Below are 12,026 nucleotides of genomic sequence, written 5' to 3' on the forward strand. Positions count from 1 at the left end.
AAGTGCATTCAAGAAAGGTTAAACAGATGCGCAATCATTAAAATCATGTTGAATTCTCCATTTATTGGTAACAATTTATATGCAAATTCCTTAATTTTAAATTCTCTTGGTGAAATCCAGGCACCTTGATATGGAAATGGGTCTGATTTGATAACTGTTCTGAATTTCCTTGTTTTCCTCTAAAAGACATTGAGTTATTTTCAAGGTTGGTAAATTATGTCTCTTTCCCAAATATTAGTAGCTCATTACCATGACAAAAGTCTTCATATTTGGATGAAAACACCCAAACTAATTTTATTTTCAGTACTGGTGTTTCATAAAATGTCTCCACAGTGTATTAGTCAAAATCACTTCTTTCCCTTTCCCATTTCTCCTTTCATTCACAGCAGAAGAGGAAGAGAATGAGGATGGATAATAAGAGCACCGTGTCTGAGTTCATCCTCCTGGGGCTCCCCATTCGACCAGAGAACCAAGTTATTTACTCTTCCCTGATTCTGACCATGTACCTGACAACTGTGCTGGGGAACCTGCTCATCATCCTGCTCATCAGGCTGGACCCTCACCTCCACACCCCCATGTACTTCTTTCTCAGTCACTTGGCCTTAACAGACATCTCTTTCTCATCAGTCACAGTTCCAAAGATGCTGGTGAATATGCTGACACACAGTCAGTCCATTTCATATGATGGGTGTGTTTCCCAGGTGTATTTTTTCATAGTTTTTGGAAGCATTGATAGCTTTCTTCTGACCTCCATGGCATATGACAGGTATGTGGCCTTCTGTCATCCTCTGCATTATACCATCATCATGAATTTGAGCCTCTGTGTTCTTCTAGTAGGAATGTTCTGGGTCTTATCTTCAGCCAATGCCCTTGTGCAAACCCTTCTCTTGGCTCGCCTATCTCACTTTAGAAACAACACCATCCCCTACTATTTCTGTGACCTCTCTACTTTGCTGAAGCTGTCCAGCTCAGACACCACCATCAATGATCTTATCATCCTTGTTTTAGGTAATGCAGTCATTACCCTGCCATTCATATGCATTCTTGTCTCTTATGGCTACATTGGTGTCACCATTCTGAAAACTCCCTCCATCAAGGGAATCCGCAAAGCCCTGTCCACATGTGGCTCTCACCTCTGTGTGGTATCCTTGTACTATGGATCCATCATTGGACTGTATTGTGTCCCCTCATCTAATAACACCAGTGAAAAAAATGCCATTGTGGCTGTTATGTACACAGTTGTCACACCTATGCTGAATCCCTTTATTTATAGCCTAAGGAATCAGGATATGAAAGGAGCACTGAGAAATATCCTCAGCAGAACACAATGATCTACCTTCTGCTTCCCCTTAAATGGCTAGGACTCCTGCTTGTTTGGCCCATGTAATATCTTCTCTCTGAAAGACTATCTTAAAGATATTTTACTCTGAACTTCTTGCATATAACTTGGACTGTACACTTCACCTCTTTTCTTGATCTTGATAATCTTGGGAAAGGGGGTTCCAACTTATAAACACTTAAGTCCTTCCTGCATTTCCCTTTGCATATATCTTTCACCCAAAGTTTTAAAATTCATTGTAACATTCTTCATTTGCATAGCTTGTAGCTTTTGGAGCAAAGTCCTTTTTTTCCTTTCTATCTCATGAAAAACTTCTTTAGATAGGATTATTTTCACTTAAAAATTTGACAGGCAATGTCTCTGTAGATCTAGATGCTTTAGAATGTGCTATATAGACAAGGTTTGCCTTGAACCAGTAGAGATCAGCCCACCTCTGCCTACAAAGTGCTGGGACTAGTGGCATGAACCACCATGCACAGCTTGATCTTATTTTTCATATTTAATTCAGCAGTACTTTGAATTTTCTGCTGAGAATAAGCATAAATAAATATTATGTCTCAAACACATCACCAATGAACTGGTTTTATTTACAGCAATGTGGTGTTCATTAGCCTCACATTGATTTCTTCTGGCTTCCTATGTACACATTGCACTCACCATTCTGAGACCTCCATCCATGCATGGAATTGTCCAGTCTCTTCTTTGTAATACACTTTTCATTTTTTAAAAATATTTTTATTATGTATTTTCCTCAATTACATTTACAATGCTATCCCAAAAGTCCCCCATACCCTCCCCCACCACACACTCCCCTACCCACCCACTTCCACGTTTTGGCCCTGGCAGTCCCTTGTACTGGGGCATATAAAGTTTGCCTGTCCAATGGGCCTCTCTTTCCAGTGATGGCCGACTAGGCCATCTTTTGATACATATGCAGCTAGAGTCAAGAGCTCTGGGGTACTGGTTAGTTCATAATGTTGTTGCACCTACAGAGTTGCAGATCTCTTTAGCTTCTTGGATACTTTCTCTAGCTCCTCCACTGGGGGCCCTGTGATCCATCCAGTAGCTGACTGTGAGCATCCACTTATGTATTTGCTAGGTCCTGGCCTAGTCTCACAAGAGACAGCTATATCAGAGTCCTTTCAGCAAACGCTTGCTAGTGTATGCAATGGTGTCATCGTTTGGAGGCTAATTATGGGATGGATCCCAGGATATGGCAGTCTCTATGTGGTCCATCCTTTTGTCTCAGCTCCAAACTTTGTCTCTGTAACTCCTTCCATGGGTGATTGTTTCCAATTCTAGAAGGGGCAAAGTGTTCAAACTTTGGTCTTCATTCTTCTTCAGTTTCGTGTGTTTTGCAGATTGCATCTTATATCTCGGGTATACAAAGTTTCTGGGCTAATATCCACTTATCAGTGAGTACATATCATTTGAGTTCTTTTGTGATTGTGTTACCTCACTCAGGATGATGCCCTCCAGGTCCATCCATTTGCCTAGGAATTTCATAAATTCATTCTTTTTAATAGCTGAGTAGTACTCCATTGTGTAAATGTACCACATTTTTTGTATCCATTCCTCTGTTGAGGGGCATCTGGGTTCTTTCCAGCTTCTGGCTATTATAAATAAGGCTGCTATGAACATAGTGGAGCATGTTTCCTTCTTACCCGTTGGGACATTTTCTGGCTATATGCCCAGGAGAAGTATTTCGGGAACCTCCGGTGGTACTATGTCCAATTTTCTGAGGAACTGCCAGACTGATTTCCAGAGTGGTTGTACAAGCTTGCAATCCCACCAACAATGGGGGAGTGTTCCTCTTCTTCCACATCCTTGCCAGCATCTGCTGTCACCTGAATTTTTGATCTTAGCCATTCTGACAGGTGTGATGTGGAATCTCAGGGTTGTTTTGATTTGCATTTCTCTGATGATTAAGGATGCTGAACATTTTTTCAGGTGCTTCTCAGCCATTCGGTATTCCTCAGGTGAGAATTCTTTGTTCATCTCTGAGCCCCATATTTAAATGGGGTTATTTGATTTTCTGAAGTCCACCTTCTTGAGTTCTTTTTATATATTGGATATTAGTCCCCTATCTGATTTAGGATAGGTAAAGATCCTTTCCCAATCTGTTGGTGGCCTTTATGTCTTATTGATGGTGTCTTTTGCCTTGCAGAAGCTTTGCAGTTTCATGAAGTCCCATTTGTCATTTCTTGATCTTACAGCACAAGCCACTGATGTTCTATTCAGGAATTTTTCCCCTGTGCCCATATCTTCGAGGATTTTCCCCACTTTCTCCTCTATAAGTTTCAGTGTCTCTGGTTTTATGTGGAGTTCCTTGATCCACTTAGTTTTGACCTTATATTCAGAATTGAGAGTTCCTCTTGGAGGATTTTACCTTTCATGAGTATGAAGTGTTCCTCCTTTTCTTTTTTGATAACTTTGGGTTGGAAGTCGATTTTATTCGATATTAGAATGGCTACTCCAGCTTGTTTCTTCCTACCATTTGCTTGGAAAATTGTTTTCCAGCATTTCACTCTGAGGTTGTGTCTGGCCTTTTCTCTGAGATGGGTTTCCTGTAAGCAGCAGAATGTTGGGTCCTGTTTGTGTAACCAGTCTGTTAGTCTATGTCTTTTTATTGGGTAATTAAGTCCATTGATATTAAGAGATATTAAGGAAAAGTAATTGTTGCTTCCTTTTATTTTTGTTGTTAGAGTTGGCATTCTGTTCTTGTGGCTGTCTTCTTTTTGGTTTGTTGAGGGATTACTTTCTTGCTTGCTCTAGGGCATGATTTCCTTCCTTGTATTTTTTTTTTTCTGTTTTTATCCTTTAAAGGGCTGGATTCGTGGAAAGATAATGTGTGAATTTGGTTTTGTCATGGAATATTTTGGTTTCTCCATCTATGGTAATTGAGAGTTTGGCCAGTATATTAGTCTTGGCTGGCATCTGTGTTCTCTTGGTGTCTATATAACATCTGTCCAGTCTCTTCTGTCTTTCATAGTGTCTGGTGAAAAGTCTGGTGTAATTTTGATAGGCCTGCCTTTATATGTTACTTGACCTTTCTTCCTTACTGCTTTTAATATTCTATCTTTATTTAGTGCATTTGTTGTTCTGATTATTATGTGTTGGGAGGAATTTCTTTTTAGGTCCAGTCTATTTGGAGTTCTGTTGGCTTCTTGTATGTTCATGGGCATGCCATTCTTTAGGTTTGGGAAGTTTTCTTCTATAAATTTGTTGAAGATATTTGCAGGCCCTTTAAGTTGAAAATCTTCATTCTCATCCACTCCTATTATCCGTAGGTTTGGTCTTCTCATTGTGTCCTGGATTTCCTGGATGTTTTGAGTTAGGATCCTTTTGCATTTTGTATTTTCCTTGATTGCTGTGCCGATGTTCTCTATGGAATCTTCTGCACCTGAGATTTTCTCTTCCATCTCTTGTATTCTGTTGCTGATGCTTGCATCTATGGTCCAGATTTCTTTCCTAGGGTTTCTATCTCCAGCGTTGCCTCTCTTTGGGTTTTCTTTATTGTGTCTACTTCCCTTTTTATGTCTTGGATGGTTTTATTCAATTCCATCACCTATTTGGTCGTGTTTTCCTCTAATTCTTTAAGGAATTTTTATGTTTCCTCTTTAAGCTCTTCTATCTATTTAGCTGTGTTCTTCTGTATTTCTTTAAGTGAGTTATTAAAGTCCTTCTTTATGTTCTCTACCATCATTATGATATATGCTTTTAAATCCGGGTCCATCTTTTCGGGTGTGTTGGGGTGCCCAGGACTAGGTGGGGTGGTTGTGCTGCATTCTGATGATGGTGAGTGGTCTTGGTTTCTGTTAGTAAGATTCTTACATTTGCCTTTTGTCATCTGGTAATCTTCAAAGCTAGTTGTTATAGTTGTCTCTGGTTAGAGCTTGTTCGTCAGGTGATTAAGTTAACCTCTATCAGCAGACCTGGGAGACTTGCTCTCTCCTTAGTTTCAGTGGTCAGAGTACTCTCTGCAGGCAAGCTCTCCTCATGCAGGGAAGATGCCCAGATATCTGGTGTTCGAACCTGCCTCCTGGCAGAAGTTGTGTTCCACTCACAAGAGGTCTTAGGATCCCGTGTGGAATCCTGTGTGGGTCCTTGCGGGTGTTCTGAGACTCAGCAGGCAAGGGACCCCGGTTTTTGAGTGGACCAGAAGGGACTTGTGCCCCTGATCAGGCCAGGTTATCTGCTTTCTTAATTAATGCAATCTCAGGTCCTTCTCGATTGGATTGGAGCAGATACTGTGTTTCACTCACCAGAGGTCTTAGGATCCCTTGTGGGATCCTCTGTGGGTCCTTGTGGGTGTCTGGAGACTCCACTGGCAAGGCACCCCAGTGCTGGAGTCACACTTTTCATTTTTTTTTTTTTTTTTTTTTTTTTTAGGGCAGGAGCAAGATTTTATTTTATTTCTTTCTTTTTTTTTCTTTTCCATTTTTTATTAGGTATTTAGCTCATTTACATTTCCAATGCTATACCAAAAGTCCCCCATAGCCACCTACCCCCACTCCCCTACCCACCCACTCCCTCTTTTTGGCCCTGGCGTTCCCCTGTACTGGGGCTTATAAAGTTTGCATGTCCAATGGGCCTCTCTTTCCAGTGATGGCCAACTAGGCCATCTTTTGATACATATGCAGCTAGAGTCAAGAGCTCAGGGATACTGGTTAGTTCATAATGTTGTTCCACCTATAGGGTTGCAGATCCCTTTAGCTCCTTGGGTACTTTCTCTAGCTCCTCCATTGGGAGCCCTGTCATCCATCCATTAGCTGACTGTGAGCATCCACTTCTGTGTTTGCTAGACCCCGGCATAGTCTCACAAGAGACAGCTACATCTGGGTCCTTTCGATAAAATCTTGCTAGTGTATGCAATGGTGTCAGTGCACACTTTTCATTTTTATTGACATATGAAGATATACATTTTTATAAGAAGAGATGTTCTGTTACATATATGTGTTGTAAAATGTATGTTGTATAATGAATGTGACTATCTCCTAAATGTTTGAGTATAAGCACTCAGAGTTTGTTCCTGTACTACTTTTGTACTATATACTGCATCATCACCATCAGTCCTTGTTCCTCCACTATTAAGACAACACCATAGTTCCCTCCTTTGCTCTAATTTCATATACACTACCAGCTTTTCCTTCTTCCTACATAGTTTGCTCATCATTTTGTAATTTGGTTTTCATTGTTCAAAATTTTTTTGCAATATATTCTTAAATTGATATTAACTATCCAGTTACCTTATTTTTTCTTCCAAACTCAGTGGTCCATTGGTATCAAGTAGACAAAATGGATACAGGTTCTAGGTGATGAAAAGGGCATTGGAAACCTCTTTGTTTCGGAAGATCAAGTTTATGTGAAGTGTAAAAGTCAGAAGAAAGTGTTTAGAATGGCCTTTCACATGGTGCTGTAGTTAAGTGGCATCAGTCTGTTCTCTATAACGGTAGGGTGCCCAAGTGTTTAGACTGGTGGAAATGATGTAAATATAATATTTGGATGAAAATAAAAAATAATCCAACTATACTGTGTTCTAAAATGAAATGGACTTCACAGTTAATTGCATAAATACTTTGACCTCTGTTTCTATCTGAAATGTTCAAGCTGTGGTTTTGTTCTTGGAAAATCTCCAAAACAAATGTATTTAGCTTCATTAATGGTAGCCAATTACTCTGGCAGATATTTTTGTATCTAGTGACTATTATGAAGGAATAGATTCAAGTAGAGAGAACTTAGTTGGTGTTCTGCTGCTACCCTAGAATGTGTAGCAGACTATTGACTGTGTTAGTGAATGTCTTTCTCAGACTATTGTATGTGAAGTTGAATCCTTAGACTTGGAAACTTGAAATCTGAGCCATTATTCTCGTCACTGAAATGTTAGTTCATACTTATAAAAACTGAGATAATGTCTAAAGAAAACAATATACTCACAAAAATCACCATAAAATATATGTGCATGTACTTCTATACCATATACATTATATATAATATAATATAGTCTATATACTCTACACCATATATTATATATTAAATATACTATATAATAATAAATATAATTATATAATGTATGTGGCATTTTAATAAATACTATTAAAGTATTTATTTAAAAATCTCTATGCTTAAATTATAGAAACTAATACCATAAGTGCTAAAGTTCCTTTGGTCCCTTGTCAGTTATATCTTCTTTACCCTTGAAGATAGTGTCTTAACTATTTTTCTTATTAATGTATAGTGATTATATGAAATGATGATTTTTTTGTTTATTTGTTTCTGAGTCAATGTCTCACCAAAATGGCCTTGGACACAGGTGTGGAAACTCTCAGGCACTGAGACTAATCTTTATTTCTGAATAAAGGCTGAATCTTTATTTCGTAGAGATCATATTGTAATTCATACAGACCAGGCTAGTCTTTAGTTCATAGAGATTAAAGATATCCACCAGTATACCTGTCTCAAAGTAATGAGTTTTAATTATCTTTGTAATATATATATATACACATATATATATATCTTCTGCTTACTCACAACTCTCGTAAATATTCTCTTTTTTCTTTCATGTTTTTCAAAATTCCGTATGAGAGAAAAATTTGTGAAGCTTGTCTTTGGAAATCTGGGCCATCTAACACAATCATCACCAATTCTTTACAGTTGTTATAAGTGACATCATTTAATTGTCTATTAATGGAAATTTCATTATTTTCTTTCATTAAACAATATTTTGAATTTATTCCTTGAATAGTTCATACATGTTTGCAATGTACTTTGATCATACCAGCCTCCCACTACCTACCTCTAGTACCTGTAGGGAAGAAGTTAACTATGTCTCTATCATAGAGTCTCATTAATATTGGTCATGTGTACGAAGGTGTGGGAGCATCTACTGTGACCTTATCAATGTGAACTTATTAGTAGCAGGAATTACAAAGAAACACGACCCTTCCTCATTAGTTATCACGTGCCTATAGCTACTGTGATGGGGTGGGGGACCTCTAGCACCCCTCCCTTATCTATACTGGGATGCTAACTGGATTGATCTTGTATGAGCCTTGTACAGATAAGGTGACCATAGCTACTGCCCAAAGGCCATGTGAAATCTAGAAGACAGCATTCCATAACTTTCTACTTCTTCCTCTGGTTCTTTTATTTCTCCCCTTTTAGTGATAATCCCTGAGTCCAAGTTGAGAAGAGTTTGATGTAGATACACATTTATAGCTGAGCTCTCAAACTTATCCTCAGGACATGGGCCTGTTATAAGCCTCTGCATTAACCACTACACTGAAAAAAATTCTCTGTTCAAGGGTGAGAGCACTATAAATCTATGGGTATAAACATAAATATTTAGAAAGCAGTTTGATTAAATGACCATTTTAAAATAACAATAGAACATTGTCTCTTAAGTCCCATGAGTTCCTCTGACATGGGCTTTTTGGATTTACATTACCATGCCTCGAATCCCATTCGTGAAATGTATTAGTTATTTGTATATTACAAAGTATTTAAATGCTTGAGACTATGGGGTGGGGCAGTCAACATTTGAAGCACAACATTCTACTCCTTGGACTCCATACTACTCTTCTGGCCATATCATAGTGTAACATGAATTTAGTTCAACTTACAAATGTCCCAATCATCTTTAACAGTCCCAACACTGTTTTAAAGTCCAAAGTCTCTTCTTAGACTCCATGTAATTCCTTCCTTGAATCTCCTTGTAAAATCAGAAATAAATTAAACATTTACAGTGAACCATAGAATATATACTACCATTCCAAAAGGGAGAGATGGGGACATGGTAAGGATATACTAGACCAAAATAAGATATGAATTGAGTAGAGAATTCCAGATTCTATAGCTTTATGATGGGTGTCAAGGGGTTTAGATGGTTTTGTCCATCCAGCTTTGCTGCCTGCATCACAGGCCTCTCTTATTGGTTATATATTCTGATTGCAGGTACCATTGACAGGTATCCTGTGGTGTTAATATTATCAACAATTTGGGGTCTTCACTGCTCAGGCTTCAATTTCACAGATTTACCCAGGGTCTCTTCACAAGGACTCCCCTGTAATATACTGACTGCCTCAAAGTCTCAATGAAACTGCAGAAAAGGGTTCTGTGGTCCCTTCGTTCCTACATCCTTTCCACATAGATGACATTTCCAAGTTTGTCTGCCAGTTTGGTACAGATTATGTCCAACTTGAGGCACATTTGTAGAGGATTCTTTTTGTTGTTGAGCAGGAAAGCCCTTCTGCTTTTTACCTCACAGGTGGAAGAGTACCTGTGTGAGGTCTTATTCCATGGACACACATCCATGTATTTCAGTGCAAATCAGGCCTCCACTTAATAACAATTCCCTTAACAGTTTCAGCATTCCTTCCAACACAAGCATTTAGCTGTACCATAATGGTCCCAGTGTATGGGACTTTCTGGAATTCAGTGAAAATAAAAGCACGACATACTCAAAGTGATGGGGCACAATGAAAGCAGGAAAGTTCACAGCACTAAATGCCATCTGCCTTCACAAAGAAACTGGAGAAAACCAATACTAGAAACTTAGGAGCACATCTGAAGGCTGAAGAACAAAAACAAGCCATCACAACTAAGATGGTAGATGGCAGGAAATAGACAAAGACAGGGCTGAAATCAATAAATTAGAAGTAAAGGGAACAATACAAGAATCAACAAACCCAAGACCTGGATCTTTGAAAAACTCAACATGATAGACAAACTGTTAACAAAGCTAACTAAAATGCTGAGAGAGGGTGTCCAAATTTGTGAGGAGCCACCCTCACAGTCGCTGTTACAAGATGGCGCTGACATCCGTTGCTCGTAGTAAAATGTGCGCAGGTGTCAGGGTATCTTTCCATTACCTGAGCCCTGCCTCTCTCGTGGCGTTAACTGACTGATAGTGGGCAGCCAATCCGGGTGGTGCACGTCTCCAAACGTTTTTTGCAGCCTATAAAAGGGAAGGGTTTTCTGCTCTCTGGGTCTCCTCTCCTGAAGCTGATCATCCTTCTCTCGAGATGTATTAAAGCTTTACTGCAGAAGGATCCAAGTGGCCTGCGTGCATTTTGCTGGCGAGATGGTAGCGTGGGTCACAAATTAATAAGATCATTAATGAAAAGGTAGACATAACTACAGACACTCAAGAAATTAAACAAATCATTAGGTCTTACTTCAAAAGCCTGTCCTCTACATAATTATAGAATGTAAATGAAATAGATGATTTTCAAGACAGATACCCATTACCAAAGTTAAATCAATATTTGTAAACTATCTAAACTATCCCACAACCCCCAAGGAAATAGAAGCAATCATTAAAACTCTCCCAACCAAAGCCACTCCAGGGCCAGATGGTTTTAACACAAAATTTACCAGACCTTCAAAGAAAGGCTAATATCAATACTTCTCAAACTATTCCACAAAATAGAAACAGAACGAACATTGCCACATTCATTCTGTGAATCCATAGACACCCTGATACCTAAACTACACAGACTCATCAAAGAAAAATAATATCTGATCAATTTCTCTTATGAACATTGATTAAAAAAAAACTTAAGAAAATACTCAAAAACTAAATCCAAGAATACATCAAAAACATCATTTACCATGACAAATTAGGATTCATCTTTGGGATGCAGGGATGGTTCAATATATGAAAATTCATCAATATAATCTACAATATAAACAAACTGAAAAAAATCATATGATCATCTCAGGAGTTGATGAAAAGCTTTAGACAAAATTAAAAACATCTCCAAATTAGAAGTCTTGGAGAGATCAGGGATAAAAGGCACATACTTAAACATAATAAAAGCAATATACAACAATCACATAGCAATATTACATTAAATGCAGACAAACTTCAGATAATTCCACTAAAATCAGGAACAGAATAAGTCTACCCACTCTGTTACACAAATTTATACCTGGAGAAAGAAGACAACAAAAAGAGATTAGGGGGATAGAAATTGGAAAGTAAAAAGTCAAAATATCACTATTTGAGGGCAACAATGATAGTATACATAAGTGACACCCAAAACTCTATCAACATTTGTATCCAGCATTTGGCTGAAATGAATCAGTAGCCCCCTTTATAAATTAATAAATGGGCTGAAAAATAAATTAGGAAGACAGCAACCTTCAAGATAGCTACTAATAATAGAAAATATCTTGGTGTTATTCTGTGGGGCAATGGGCTATGCACAGACAGCCTGGTCTCCAGTCGAGCTGAGGTCTTGAACCCCGGTAGAACCCAGTGGTGGTAGTATTCACCTACACGGGATGAAAGGCATTCCCTCATGTCTCCTGGAACCCTGGCTCCTATCGAAGTTACCACCCCCACAGCCCCCACAAGAGAAGCATGTGGCTAGCAGTCAAGTACACAATGTCCCAAGCTTCTGGCCTTCTGGATAGACTCCTCCCCACAGTTACCTAGCAACAGGAAGATAACAAGCCCACTATAAGAGAGGCTGTTTGGTTCCCCCCCTCCCCCCGCTTCTCACTCTCTCTATCAGCTTTGACCTCTCTCTTAAGCTTTCATAGCTCTTTTCTCTTCCTCTCCTCTCTCTAAGTGGCCACAGCCAGTCTTTCTCTCTTTCTACCTTTTCTCTTCCCCTCTGCCTTTCTACAATAAAGCTCTAAAACCATAGACTGTCTCTGTTCATCAAGACCCACTGTGCTT

At 38.9% G+C, this 12,026-nt stretch overlaps 1 protein-coding gene across 1 annotated transcript; it reads left to right on the plus strand.

The window, feature by feature from the left end:
* The first annotated feature begins 401 nt into the window (after positions 1–401).
* Olfr344 (olfactory receptor 344) lies at positions 402–1,331 on the plus strand. The gene has a single exon (NM_146628.1). The coding sequence runs from the start codon at positions 402–404 to the stop codon at positions 1,329–1,331; it is 930 nt and encodes a 309-aa protein (NP_666839.1).
* The last annotated feature ends 10,695 nt before the right edge of the window (positions 1,332–12,026 follow it).

This window comes from Mus musculus, chromosome 2 (genome assembly GCF_000001635.26).
Source record: "Mus musculus strain C57BL/6J chromosome 2, GRCm38.p6 C57BL/6J".
Classification (NCBI taxonomy): domain Eukaryota; kingdom Metazoa; phylum Chordata; class Mammalia; order Rodentia; family Muridae; genus Mus; species Mus musculus.